Raw genomic sequence first — 16039 nt, 5'->3', positions numbered from 1 at the left:
GATATTCTCCCATACATACAGACAAAAATTCAACGTGACGACGATTATCATCTTGTATGGGGGCTTTCATTCAATCACAATAACTGCCCACATAATCAATAAGTGTTAAATACACTGTTATGGAGTTAAGAAACGAATCAAATATCCACCATCAAAACATGCGTGGACTTACATACATATGTCTTAATAGATCAATCCTTTAGGCATTTATTACCGCGTTTTATTTATTTATTAGATTAATATAATAATCTAATTAATCAGAATAAATTTATTCTGAATTCTATTATCATATGTACTTACATATATACTGGAAAAGACCTGAAGTGATGATTTTAACACAGGCTTGTCATAGGAGGGATGTCCTTTTTATTTGATTCCAAATTCACTACTTTTGAAGTCATTCTCAAGAAGTAATTTTAATGCTCTTTTTTTGGAAGTTATTCGGAAGTGAAATTGTAGTATTATAGAATACAACTAATTTGACTTAAATAACATTAATTAGGGTAATAGACACATTTAATACATAAGTCCATATATAACATTTTTTATCTCATAAAAATGTAAGAACAAAAAATATATCTTGAACATTGAAAAAATAAAATTATTTTCGCTTCTTCGGAAGTCTTTAAACATCACTTCCTCAGAAGGTAAAAAAAAAATCAATTAGTGCTACTTTTGAAGTGGTGACACATGTTATTCGTTTTATTTTTGCTGGGTATCGATATTGATATTAATATTAACAAAAGTGTGATTTTTGGAAGAGTGTTTTACATAGGATCTTTAGCCAATTTTGGCAAGAATTGCGCAGAATTTTAAAGAGATTAATTTATTAGAACAAATCTTTTTAAAATTTGCGAGTAAACTGTTTTTCTTTCGATTCTCATGAAATTCCCTATGAAGATTTTGGTTATTAATTGTTCAAAAAACTTTAGATAGCTATTGCTTCAATATTTCCAAAAACGAAGTTTTTGAGTTAATATATTTTTGTTATGGATATGCTCCTTGCATCCTAAAAGCTTATAAGGAAATGGTCTAAGCTTTCTTTTGAGCATAAAATAAAAACGTCCATTTTAAAAAAATGTGGAAAAATATTACATGTGTCAAATATTAAAAAAATCTTATTCTTGAGTTAAAAAATAATTGTTCGATAGATATCCCACTCACATCCCATTAGGCGTCTATAAACTCCTTAAAGGAAATTGTATAAGCTTTCTTTTGAGCATTGAAGAAATAGCATTCTAATTTTTGCTCGGACCAATAGGTGAAAAGTTACACTCATTTGAAAAAAAAACTCTGTAGGACCAAAATGTTCAACTTTGACCCACTCTAACTCCGGCAGCTCTTGACTGATAGAGATGAAAATTTGTTTCTAGCCTATTGCCCAATAGTACTAATTTTTCTGCGAATTTCATCACAATCGATTTTTTGAGTTGGGTCACATGACACAAAATTGCACATACATATTTAAAAAAAAATTCAAAACTTTATTCTTAAAAATTAAATTAAATTTTTTTTTAATTTTATTTCCTGTTTTACAATTTTGAAAAAAATCCTTTGTAGAGCTTGAAAACATCAAAAAATACATTAGTATCACTTTTTTATTTGATAAAGCATTAAATTTTAAATCGGACATTAAACCGATAACTTTGGATTTCATGAGATCAATGAATTTTTGTCGTTAAAGAAACTAGTAACGATAATTATTGGGTTCTATGGAAATACCAATAAAAATGTCAGTTCAGAAGTTATGAGTACAATTGGAAGAAATGTGTTAACATACGTTGTTTGAAATTTGTTTTCTTAGGAACCAAATTTGGCATCTTTTTATTTTTGGTTAACTAAATGTAAAATGGAATCCTATTAAATTATTACAAACTATGAGATGAATTAATTTTCATAAATTAAGCTTGCAGGATGAAATACGACATTAAATATAAATTATTTTCAGTACATTTTCAGTCATTCTGAGCTTTTCAATTTTAAAAAATAATTATGACTTTAATTTTTAGAGCCTATTTTATTAGGCATATTTAGAGTTTTTACTGCATATTTAAAGTCTTAAAACACTTTTTTAGATCATATTTTTGGTTCCCCTGCCTATAACTATCTAAGAATAGAAATATTTGTTCAAGATATACTAAAAATTTGTAAAATACTCTACGATGAAGGGTATAATGGATTCGGCATAGCCGAATTTAGCAATATCACTTGTTTCATTTTTAAATATGTATTAATGATCGCCGGAAGCATCGCAATAACACAAGAATGAATGCTACTTGTCTTACACAATACTGGCCAGATGAGCTCATGTAAATATGTATATGTGTAATAAGTAGTTCGTTAATTTGTTGCACTATAACATGAAGGTAATCCTACAAATTTATGACTCAGTCTAATCAATATACAGTATAGACCAAAATAAAAGCATCCACTTATTGAAGTTTAAAGTGGTTTTAGTTATTATAGAAATTGGAGGTAGGGTCAATTAAGATCCTTATAAAATTAAGTGGGGAGATTTTAGTTCCAATAAAACTTATTTATGTAGAGTTTCGTTGCTATACTGGCATTTTGAAGCAAGTTATGAGCGTTTTAGTAATTTTTGAAGGGGACGTTGTATGTGGAGTGGAGTCAATTATTGGCTGATCCTCATAAAATTTGACAGAAAGATTTAGGTTTCTATAAAACATGTATATGTCGAATTTCATTGCTATACTGGAATTTTGTAGCAAGTTATGAGTGTTGAAGTCATTTTCTGGGGGTGTCTTATATGGAGGAGAGGGTTAATTAAGGCCCATCCCTTTAAAATTAAGCGGGGAGTTTTTAGTTTCCACAAAACTTGTTAATGTAGAATTTCGATGCTATACTGGCATTCTGAAAGAAGTTATGGTCGTTATAGTCGTTTTCTGAAGAGGACCTTATATGGTGATGGAGTCAATTATGGACCGATCCTATCTCGTCCCGTTTCTCTATTGTGTTTTCAACAGACGGACGGACATAGATCCAGAATATACATATATACTTTTGTGGGTCTTAGACCAATATTTCGATGTGTTACAAACGGAATGACAAAAACAATATACTGACCATCTTTTTTGATGGTGGGTATAAAAAGTGTTATATGTTTCAAATTTGTCTTCTTTTTAATAATTAGCACAGCTATATAGAAAAATTAAATAAGTTTTGGCCAATACTGTACGTAGTCGTTGTTGTGTTAGCTGGCTGATAATATATTCGATTGTCTGCCCTTTTCCTCTCATTTTCTTTACATATTCTTCTCACATCCATTGGCCCAATCGTCTATGGGAGACAGGAGGCGCATGAAATAAGCAAGTTCCCTACATGATTACACGCAAGTGCGTGTTTGTATTGAGCAATATATAAAAGTATATTAACACTATATAGTTCTGCTCGTTATAACAGATCTCATCATGATTGTCTTGGTATTAGATATATATTATTTTTCAATTAGAGATACCATAAAGTATAGTTTTTCATGTACAACATTGTTAAAAAAATTATTAAAAGTTGTATTCCAAGTCGTATAGATTTTTTACCAAAAGCCGTGTTTCAAAAATCGCAAAAACAAAATCATATTTATGATATACATATGTACATATACATGTACATTAGGGTGGCCCCAAAATGAAAGTTGCTGATGTTCCTACCAAAAATAAAAATTAAGTTCATTCAAAGATACCATTTCTCAAAATTTTTGCCCTCTCGTCAATATTTGGTGAGCTTGATCAAAGGATAAAAATGTACTTTTTTAAGGTTTTTATGATTTTAAATAACGGAGATATAAGCAAAAATCCGGGACAACCTATGAAAATTTCATCAAAAAAGAGAAGGTTAGTGCATGCTTTGAAAAAAATCAACAACAACATACGCATATTGTGGTTGTATGTTGGTTTTATTGCTTTGCGTATTTTGTTGGTTTTTTGTGTGTTTTGTTTCGTTTGGCGTTAGTTGTTGTTGTATATTTCCTTATTGTTAAAGTAATAGTAGAGTTGGAAAATATTAAATAAATTTTAATGTTATAAAAATAAACTTTATTATTAGCTAGGGTCAACTGCGGCCCGATCATTATGAAATTTGGAAAGTTCATCAAGACTTGTATAAAACTTTGTTGCGCTGCTTTTTATCGAGATACACGTATATATAACATAATTATGATCTCAAAGGACCTTTTCGGGGGGTTCATTTTTCGTTCTTGGGTCAAGAAAATTTGTGTGTCAAATTTCATCCAATTATCTTGTAAATTGTGACCTGTACCTTGCGCAAAAGGTTTACATGGACATAGCTTAATCGACTCAGAAAATGATTCTAAGCCGATTGGTATACTTTAAGGTGAGTATATACATATATATGTTTGCTAGTGAAATGCACACATATTTCTCCAGGTTAGATTAGATTAAAGAGAGCCCTAAGCACTGCGAACCTGTTTTGGATCTTTTGTGCAGCCCATGGGTTCACCATAACAAGTTGGATATTTGCACAATATGTGTTCTAAGGTTACCTCCTGACAGCCACAAAATCTGCATAGCTTCGATGTGGCGTTTCCTAGGATGAATTGATTTGTGAGAGGTTGAATATATCCTTCGGGGCTAGTGTTGCAGCACCTAAGATTCTTTTTTGACGAGTCCCTATTGTTGGACATTTGCACAATATGTGTTCTAAAGTTTTCTCCTAACAGCCACAAAATCTGCATAGCTTCGATGTGGCGTTTCCTAGGATGAATTGATGATACAACCTACGATACGCATCTTTGTCTGACGTAACCTTGTGGGATACCAAATAATGGTTCAGGGCCGATAAATGGGCGATATTTGCTAAGCAGTCCGCCCGTTCGTTGCCAGAGTGATCTTCATGGCCGGGTATCCAACATATTGTTAATTTTTTGTGTTTACCCAGTTCGTTCAATGAGGACACACGGTCCATCACAACACCCGACCTAACTTCATACGAAAGTAAGGCCTTGAGTGCTGCTTGGCTATCTGACATTATGTAAATTCCCAGACCCCCTTAACCTTCTCCTTACGAACTCTTTAGCGCAGAAGAAAATTGATTGAGGGATATTTTCCCATGGAAATTGCCTTCTAGAAATTAGAACCACATATGCCTGCTCCAGTATCACCATCTGTGTATCAGTAAACCATACTTGATCAAAATTTTGCTGCCATCATGTATGATGGCATATGTAGGACATGTTCTTATGGCCCCCGTAATAGAGACGCAAACGAGACGATAAATTTTGTACAGAGAAGCACGAGTGGTAGCCTGCTCCACTTTTTTTCCTCCAGACTAAGGCAGCATAAGTCAAAATGGGCTTTATTATGATATTAAAAGTCCATGAGATTATTTTCGGTTTTAAACCCCATGTATTACCAAAAAGCCTTTGCGGGCATATAATACCCTAATTGCTCTATTGATCTGTACTGTACTGGATACATGCGAGTTCCAATTTAGGATTTTGTCAAGAATGATCCCTAAGTATTTAACTTTCTCAGAGAACTTAATAATAGACCCGTTAAGAGTCGACTCAATAAGTCTCAGAAATCTGCGTCTTGTAAATGGTACAAGGATAGTATTTGAGGGATTAATTGTTAGTCCTCTTTCCTCACACCATTTGGCTGTAATATTTATTGCCTGCTGCATCCTTTCCGATATCGTTACATCGTCAAAGCCTGTGATAGATATGACAAGACATAACCATAAGTTCGGTAACCTAAGACATTAAGTTTTTCAAGTAGACTATTGATTACCAGTGTCCATAATAATGGCGACAATACGCCTCCTTGGAGACAGCCCATAGAGGCCCATATGGTTCTCGATTTTCAACAAAGGTCAAACTTAATGACTCTTGATGTTAGCATTTTCAGAGTCCAGTTTCGGATAACTTTGGAATGCAAGGTCTATCGCATCATATGACGTGTTGTCGAATGCTCCATCTATGTCTATAAAAGCACATAGGGCTATTTGTTTGGATCCCAGAGCCTTCTCAACTCTCGTCGTGACATGATGGATAGCAGTCATCGTCGACTTGCCGGATTGGTAACCAAATTGAAACCGGTGAATCGGGTTCTTTGAAAGATAGATAATGTAATTGTCGAGTAGTTTTTCCATTGTTTTTAGGAAAAAATAACTTATACTTATTGGCTTATAGGATTTTAGCAACTGTTCAGATTTACTGCCAACCTTCTTTTTTCTAAATCAGATAAGTTCGATATTTAAGCGCTTAAAGATATGAAAACCCGGATTTTAACACATACATATCTCAATATTTTGGAGGTATTTGACAAATTTTAAACACAGATTCTTGTTCTACTCGAATCAACCTTTCAGAAAAATAGTACCTCTTCCCAGATATTTCTATTTTCCTTTATTTTGACTGACATTTCGAAGAATCTACAGGAGGTTAATGCTTTATTTTAGAGTCGACAGATTGGACTTTCAGAAGATACAACTTTTTAAATAAAGGTGTTTTCGCCCTGTAAAAAAGTCTCAAATATGGCTAAAAACTGTTTTTCAAACTTTAAGACACGATATATTATCGATTCTGATTCAATACAGTGAGGTTCGTTGAATCCTAATCTTTTTGCTATGTACATATATAGTATGTAATACATACTATGTATATTACCTTGATTTTTTTTTTTTTTGTTCACTTTTAAATTGAAAATTAACAAATTTATACTTGGGGTCAAATTGATCATATTGTATTAATATGGCATTTATATGAATACATTTGTATATAATAATTAGTTTCTGTTATTGATAAATGTTTTAATTTTTCATTTCGTTTGCTGTTGTCATTGTTGCAGTTTCTGGTTTTAATACGACTGCATTAAATTAATCTTGAATGGCCCAACTCCTCTAAGCGGATATTAATTAATTTGAATACACCAACTATTTTTGTAACAACTACAAATTACTGAGAATGTATAGGATTCCTTTGGGGCCTATTTTTATTTATCTTCTACATTTAGTTGCGTCAGTATTTAGCACATGTATGCCCGTGTATTTTACAACCATTAATAACAGATATTACCAACTACTGGAATTGAAACCATCTCTGGTTTTACTTAATAAAATTTAACGATTTATTCTTTTGATATGCATTACCTTTGTCTATCAATTGGACTGGTTAATATTATGAGTTGCCACTGCATATTAAATTGTACATTTAGACTGGTTATTGATAAGAAAAATATATTCTAAATTTTCTTACAATACTTATTAGAACTTCAGAAAAACTAAATTCAGTTCAAATAGAGCTTCGCAAATTCGGTTCTATTAAACAAAAAATTTTCAAAATTGTTTATTGTTTATCTTTATAAGTTATTCTATCGGCTATAAGATATATTGTGACCTATAATTCACTAGTCTGGAGGAATTTGGTGTAAACGAAACCACATCGTCTAGCTCTCCCCTCCTATGTATGGTCAATATTTATTCTCAACTTCATTCACTCCTTGTTCATGACATTCTGACGAAATTATTTGTGTTGGAGATTACGAAGAAATTGCCAAAAATTTCCAGTTGACGGATCGTTCTCGAACGAAACTGAGAGAAGTACCGAATTCTTCCGAATTAGGAAAGAATAATTTTGTGTATATCAGAATGATCGCTAGCTCCCCACATAACCTAAACTACCTTGGCAACACTAATTATATACCACGACCAGAAGCACATCATATTGAAATCCATTATTTGGTAGCTCTGTGTTCTTTGAAGACCAATCAACAAGTGAATTTACTGTTTGCACTAGTGTGCATTGGTTGCAAACTTAAATTTACTTTTAATTGTAAGGTGTCGTTTCCAACAAATCGCTTTAAACTGTGGAGCATGAATTTGTAAAAAAAACTGAGATAAATTCACTAAGGGCAGGTTTTTTAGGATAAATATAATCTGCAATCTTCAGCTCAAACTAAATTGTGTGTTATTGTTTATTTTGTTAATAATATATGTAAATCTGTTAAACAAAATCGAACAACGTTAATCCATATTGTCTTGACTCTGAAAATTATATTTGAAACTTTTTAGATTTAAACAACTCTTGTATTCACAATGAATAAACACAAGATCATCTTGTAAAGTACCCCTATCCAAATCGAGTTATACTAGATCGTCATCAATAATTACAATAAAAACGTCGTATAACCCACCAATTTTCACATTTTGATATTTTAGTCCCCGTACTTATGTCTCAAATATTCAATTCTTTAATTTTACAGAAGTTACGAATATTGACCGTCTCTGCCCCTTGACTAAAGCTTTATTTAGTTAGTTAGTTAGTTTAAAAGGAGGATGTATATACATCAAATCCGAAGAAATACACCTAGGCCTCTATCGGGCCTGTTGTGCCCATAGTTGCATACCGTATATCCATATCGGTTTTATAGCTGTTTTGTACAAAAGCACTTTGTACGATGGTTCAATTAACTGACTTTAATTTTATTCGTGTAACCTTGGCTTCAATGTGGTGAGTCCATGTTAAACGGCGATCAAGGTGGATACCAAGATATCTAACACGGCTTTGTTCAGGAATTTTAATATTATTCATCTGTACGGGAGGACAATTGCCCGTCTTAAAGTAAATGTACATTTTGTTGCATTGACTTTTATTATACCCACCATCAAAATAGATGGGGGTATATTGATTTTGTCATTCCGTTTGTAACACATCGAAATATTGGTCAAAGACCCACAAAAGTATATATATTCTGGGTCCTCATTAAATTCTAAGTCGATCTAGCCATGTCTGTCCGTCTGTCCGTCCGTCTGTCTGTTGAAAGCACAATAGAGTCCCAATGGAAAGAGCTAGAGGGTTGAAATTTCACATAAATATTTCTTACAGGTAAGGTTTGTTTGGTATTGAAAATGGGCAATATCGGTCCACATTTTCTCATAGCCCCCATACAAGTGGCCCCTCGAAAAGCAGCTTTAACAGCCATAACTTGTTTAAAAGTACGAATATAGCGATAAAATCCGACATAAGTAAGTTTCTTATGATCCAAAATCATTATGCAAAATTTTATGAGGATCGGTCCATAATTGACCCTACCCCCCATATAAGGTCCCCTTCAGAAAATGACTTTAACGCTCATTACTGGCTTAAAAATACTAGTATATAGATGAAATTCGACATAAGTAAGTTTCATAAGAGTCAAAATTTATCTAAAAAATTTTATGAGGATCGGTCCATGATTGACCCTACCCCCCATATAAGGTCCCCTTTAGAAAATGACTGCAACGCTCATTAATGGCTTAAAAATACGAGTGTAGCGATGAAATTCGACACAAATAAATTTAATACGAACCAAATTCTGTCTACCAAATTATATTAGGATCGACCCATAATTGACCCTACCCCCTATATAAGGTCCCCTTTAGAAAATTACTTTAACGGCCTGTTTTCCATTTGTCCAATTCGCCGATGTGAGACTGGAGCAGTTCAGAAGCTCTTGGAAGGTTTTCATGTATGCTTACAAAAGCGTTATCATCCGCAAATGTAGATGTGCGATTCAGTGCGCTTGTTGGCATATATGCAGTATATAAAATATATAGGAACGGACCTAGAATATTCCCCTGGGGTATTCCAGCAGATATTTTTCGAGTGAAGAAATCACATCTTTTGATCTGATTTGAAAAAATCTTTCATATACATATGTAATTCTGAAGCAGTTTGTGGACATTGTCAGGTAGTAAAGTGATAATTTTGTGTATTAGTCCATCGTGTCAACTTTTATCGAAAGCTTAAGAAATATCTATGAATAATGCTGAGCAATATTGCTTGCTCTCAAAGGCCTCCCGAATAAGAGTAGTTATTAGATGTACCTGTTCGATAGCTTTGTTCTGAAACCAAACTGATGGTCAGGAATAATGCAATTATGGTTAAAGTGTACTATAAGGCTTTCAAGTAATAACTTTGCGTAAAGTTTTGAGAATATAGACAGCTGGCTAATGGGACGGTATGATGTCACTAGAGTGACATCTTTCCCTGGTATCATAACTATTTGGGATACTTTCCATGAGGAAAGTAGCATCGTGTTAAAAATGAACAAAATAATTCTCAGTGCTGAATTGGACAGGTTACTTATCATCGTGGTAGTAATTTTATCTATACCAGGTGATTTTCCTGCCTTTATACCTTTGATTACCGTCTTCACGGTTGAGAACCGGAATTTTATTGGGCGATACCACATTATTTACAATGTTAGCACTAATAGAAGAATCTGTATCATTTTGAGTAAACACATTATCCAAGTGATTGCTTCAATTTTTTCTGACGTATTTCTTGCCCATTCACCATTCTGGAGGCGTATGGGTTGCTCATATGCAATGGGCATTGCATAATTTTTTACAGCTTTCCAGAGACTATATACTGTTTTCCTATTAGGGTCTGAGTTTTTGAGATAATTTCTAAGGTTAGATTCTTTATTATTTTTAAGGCGCTATGAAGTCTTCTTTGGCACTGATTAAGTTTAACATTTGATTGTTGCCATTGACGTCTGAGTGTTATCTTTTCTTTAAAAACAGACTCAATGTCCCTTGGACAATTAGAATTTTTGTAGTTTCCAAAGGTGAATGGGGGTGTAGACACTTTGACAGCATCTTGTAAATATGTATATTGACAGCGGATTTCATGGTAATTTTTCAATGAAATGTTATGTGGCAGGTGTGAGCTAACATTCATTTTATACTTTAGCCAGTTCGTCTTCTTGTTAGGGTAAAAATAACAATAGTTTTCCAATTTATTTGGGATTTCTAATAACGTTAAAACTGTAGGCGAGTGGTCTGAAGAGAAGGGATCACTGAAATAAATTGTCGTTTTAAATTTTTGATTACAGCAAAGACAATTAGATCGGGAATCTTAAAGAGGTCTATAGGCCAATAAGTAGGTTGACCACTAGATATGGCATCTAGTCTGTTATGCATTATTGCTTCTAACAATTACCTACTTTTGAGAGTAATGAGGCGAGAGCACTAAAAAAGTATGTTTTGTATTATAATATTCAGCTGCTATAAATCTTGGGCAAAGAGTTTTAAAGTATTCGAGAAACTGCTCTCGATAAACATTTTAGGAGGACTATATATTGAAGATATTGTAACTCTACTTTCAGGTATATTTATAGAGGTGGCCTGTATATGTTCCTTTTTGTATTGTGACATGGAATAAAAAATATTTCAAAAAATTTAACACAATTTGGGAAATACTCTAATAAAACTATGTCCTTACATCAAATATATTCGTATGAACTTACAAACCCCTTTAGACGGCAATTTCAAAGTTTTATTTTAGAATTTTTACATGATTTTTTTTTTTAATAATTTCCCAGCAAACAGTTGTTAATGATTTGCAATTGTAACCCCTATTAATATACTTTTCAATGACTACTACATATCGTTTTGATTACATAGAAGTGCTTTAATGACGCCTTATTAATAATATGTTATATAAATACCTTCCAACTCATTAGTCAACTTCTGCGTGAAGATAAAGCTGTATTCCTTATTTTCATACGACTTACATTGACAAATTTTTCTAATAACTTGTAAGCAATTGTGGTAGGTACTTGCCTCCAATGACAACACTTTAGTGTAAAATTCACGGACAAATATGTATGTATGAAAATTAAAAAATCATACTTTTAGTAAAATTATTTTAAATTAAATGGATTCTCTCATGTGTATATAGTAATTTTATATCATCAGTGCTATAATAACAACAAGCTAATTAATTAATTAACACTGCAAAGTCTTTTCTTGGAGAAAAACGTAAAATGCAATCAAATATAAATATTTTAAAAAATCGTCTTACAAATATTTTAACGATGTGTTAGACCATGTCCTTGTCATTGAGGATGTTCACGACAATAATTATGATACTGAACAACTTTTATAAAAACTGGTTTCGAAATATTGCAGACACATAAAATTTAATCGTTATTTTTTTATGTCTATAATTATCAGTAAAAAGGATCTGTGTTAATTTTACGGCTAAATTATGCAACTGCTTTCAAACGTATAAAAACTGACTATAAACGTATAAAAACACTTTAATTCAAATTAATACAATCACAAAAAACCTGTAAAAATGTATTAAGCTACGAATAGTACCAGATCATGTTTAGGGATGTTTTTCACATTGTAATGAAATTTAAATCTTTATTTTTTGCTTTGGAGTACAACGGAAATGGACCTGTTGTGGAATATGGTTTAATATACTCCGATTTTCAAAGTATAACTGCATAATCAAAGCAATTATAAAGGTTTAAACTAAATTCCCAGGGTACCTTATAATGGGGAATATGTAAAATTAGGACCGACATTAACATCAATAGGCTTTGACCTTGGTCTAAAATATGTGCCAAAGAACCAAAATTGCGACATGTACTTTTATCACATGATTTTCTTAAAAATAAATTCTATAATAATTAAAAAATCTCCCTAAAACAAGAATATAAATTAAAATACACGATTATTTGCTTTTTAATATTTTCAGAAGATCAAGTAACTTGCGATGACATTAATTGTGGACCTAAACAAGTTTGTCTAATTGACTTGTTAACACACAAACCCAGATGCACCTCATGTCGTTACAAATGTTCACGCAAAAGACGTCCATCGGTAAGTTACCCATAATAATTGATAATCAAGATATAAAGAATGATATGTAGATAATGTGTTCTTTTCCTTTAATTTTATTATTTTGCTTTTTTATTTGCTTACAGTCCCCCCACTATGAAGAAGGAAAAATTTGTGGTGTTAATAATCATACTTACAATTCTTGGTGTGAAATGCGTAAAGATTCTTGTTCCACTGGCTTTTATATTGATGTTAAGTATTCTGGAGATTGTCATTAAACATAAAACATGCATTCGAAGGAGTTGTTTTATATTAAAAATCTGTTTATTTTTTTTAAAGAACTTGTACCCAGCAAAAACTTACATTGAAAAAGAATGCGTTAAAAGGCAAAAAACTACTCATTAGCATTTTAACTCATTATTTTAACGCGGTGATGGCATTGGAAGCAAGTGCTTACCACTCTCGCTTACAAATAAGTTATTAAATAAGTACTTACAAATTGGGAGTTTTCTGTTTTGCGCACAAAAAAAATTGGGCTTCTTGTTCGTTATTCTTTGTCTTGCTTACAACACCACTGCCTAGTGCTGGTAAAATACAGGGCGATCAAATAATATGTGCAAATAAAACGGCAAAACTCAAAATATATGTATATTTGATTATACAGACTTTATGTAGTAGTTATTGAAAAGTATGTAGATGTGTAAGTGCAAGTCATTACCGAGTTTTTGCCGGGTAAGTACGTATAAATTTAAACCTGTTACGAGGAGCAAGGTTCGCAATATTTTGTTTAATTGTACGCTTATTTCTTGGAATTCTACGAAAACTACAATTATCAAAATCCACGTTGCAACCAAAGAGGATAATAAAAGAGATTTGTTCCATCTAAATATGTAAATCAGTAGAAAGTATTAAATCAAAATAGTGTTTTTTATAGGGTATTAATTAATTTTAAAACTTTTTGGAAATTGTTGTTTAAATGTTTTCCTATTTTTTTTTTAATTTTTAGAAACTAATTTAAATTTAAATTTTTTTTAACTTTAAAAAAATTCAAATTCTGTGCATAAATGAGACATGAATACAATCTCCAAAAACCCAAATTATTGACCATATTTCCGGCAAATCTCGAAGATAAAATTCTTTTCCTATATGAATGTACATATTTTACATACATATATACATATATCAAATAAGACGTCTCCCGAGCAACTTAATTTTGATATATAGTACATATTGGTTATGTATATGTATTAAACAAAGTAGAATCCGATTTATATTCAAAACTCTAGAAAAATCATGATTTTATGCGAAATTTTGTTTATATTTTCGATATTTTTTAATCGATTTGGCTAAAATGAAGAAATGGGCTTCTTGGGTGCCTCCTCCATATGTTAGTTGGTAGTTTGTCAGTATATTTTAATAAAAACTTCTCTAAAATTATTATTCATGATCAATTGTAACTCAAAGTACTTAAATGGTCAATTAAAATTTACACTTCTTAAAACATTCCAATATATTTTTTGTCCAATGAAATTTTTCAGAAACATCGGAAATAAAGTTTGCAATATCTCTATTGAGGCCCCAGTTGCATCAGTAAAATCGGTCAATAAGTTTCGGATCTATGATCAAAATTCCGAAAAAAATGGAACAGATTTCAACTTTTTTATTGCCTTTTTGATTAGAGGATGTAAAATTGTACATTTGAAAAAATAAATTGTCAATAATATATCTGTTCCCGTATTCGTCAAAAGTAATCAGAAAAACAACAAAATACATTGAAATTAATACGGAAACGACTTATTGTCTTTTTTAATTTAATGAGCAAACAAAAAGTACTCGTTATTAAGGCTTTTAAAAGACGAATGTACGAATACTCATCTTCTACTTACATATTTTTGGAGCCAAACAGCTAGCGGTCAAGATCAAAAAATAAATACATAAATTTTTTGCATTTTTTACATTTACATTTTTTCATTAGATATAAAAAAGTGACCATAAAAATAACATATGTAAATTAAGGTGGGTCGAAAAAGTTTTTTGCTCGAATCAGTAAGAAATCTAAAAAATTCAAAATTTTGTCATTGATACCGGTTTTAAGTTTGTCGATTTCAGGGAGAGCTAGAGAAGTAATTCTTTTTGATGATAAAATCAAAATTTGTCTTCACAACATATAGTTCCACACTTCTGCTGGAACACAGCCCATTGTGCGAGCTCTTACCCTTAACATAAATTAATGATATTCTACAGTTTTTAAATTAAAGTTATAAGGCAACATAACTTCATAATGAGAAATTGATTGAAGTTAAAAACTTTATTAGACCCTCCCAACATACATACATATCTAAAGAGGCTTAAATAAATGTTAATGTTTTTTTGTTACTTTTTCTAGTATCATTTTTATTTTTAAAGACTTATTTCCTTATAATAAAGTTTTTTTAAATTATTTTTTTATTAATTGTCATTTAAAACAGGCTCTTAAAAGTAATCCATCATAGTTAATAGTTTCTTTAGAACATTTAGTTTGAAAAAAGTTGAATTTTAAGTTACGACACGCTTCGAGCAAATGAACGATATTAGAAATACATTTGTTTGTGATTAGTATTTGCGACCACAGATTTATGTTGCAAAACTGATATGTTTTTGTTATTAGTATACTGCTGGTTATCAAGTGGTGATATAATCTAATTTAAGCGTTCTGGTGCTCTGCATTCTAATTATTTACTATCCACTTTTAAAGAATTTTAATGAGTCTTATATGTATTAAAAATATATTAGTAATTATAACATAATTAAAAAAATTAAACTAACAAAAAATAATTTAAAAATGTCCATTAGCAATTGATGTAACAAAATATTAAACAATACGATTAAAAACAATATGGGGTTTAACTGAGACAAGTAAGTATAATTAACAAATATTTAATCAGCTCTTTACTTATAAATTAAATGATAGAACTAAAACAAATTGATAATGAAATCGGCTTACAAGAATTCGAAAAATATAATATTTTAAATAATTTATTTGGATGTCTATGAATTTGTCTTAAAATTTAGAATATTATTTCAGTTTTACCCCACATTGTAATACATTTTCTAATATGACTGATAGCATATCTTGAATATCTATACTTTACAAACATAAATAAATTAAAGAAATATTTAATAGTAAAAAATTTAATATCGATATATATAAAATATTATATATAAAAATCATTTGTTAACAGCATGTAGTTTTATTGTATTTTATTGAAAATAAATTTAAAATTGAATGTCAAATACACAATTGTTTCATTTCGCAGTTAGTATGATTGGTAGGATAAACTTAAGCCAGTTTCGACCAATTATCATTTAAATACCTTGGCTGTTTCTTTCTACATATAGCGTATTTATAGTATTTATTGAGAACAAAATTAATTTTTTTTCTTTAAACTACATTTAAAATCAATTTTGTAAC

The 16039-nt window shown here is 31.1% G+C and overlaps 1 protein-coding gene across 3 annotated transcripts in view; it reads left to right on the top strand.

The window, feature by feature from the left end:
• Nucleotides 1–15807, top strand: part of LOC119616169 (putative uncharacterized protein DDB_G0277255) — a 75594-nt gene extending 59787 nt beyond the window's left edge. For 2 of the 3 annotated variants that reach the window (XM_037972454.1, XM_037972465.1), the window contains exons 7-8: nt 12506–12630; nt 12735–15807. In XM_037972454.1, the coding sequence (XP_037828382.1) occupies nt 12506–12630; nt 12735–12866 (257 nt within the window). In that variant the 3' untranslated portion in view covers nt 12867–15807. The remainder of the gene's footprint in view (nt 1–12505; nt 12631–12734) is intronic. The other variant, XM_037972476.1, reaches the window with a different exon arrangement.
• The last annotated feature ends 232 nt before the right edge of the window (nt 15808–16039 follow it).

The sequence above is a fragment of the Lucilia sericata genome, unplaced genomic scaffold (assembly GCF_015586225.1).
Source record: "Lucilia sericata isolate MDLA Ls3-8-SP2 unplaced genomic scaffold, ASM1558622v1 Contig000002F_arrow, whole genome shotgun sequence".
In the NCBI taxonomy this organism is placed as follows: domain Eukaryota; kingdom Metazoa; phylum Arthropoda; class Insecta; order Diptera; family Calliphoridae; genus Lucilia; species Lucilia sericata.
The sequence above is the reverse complement of the archived record's forward strand: the minus strand, read 5'-3'. Positions and strand labels throughout refer to the sequence as shown.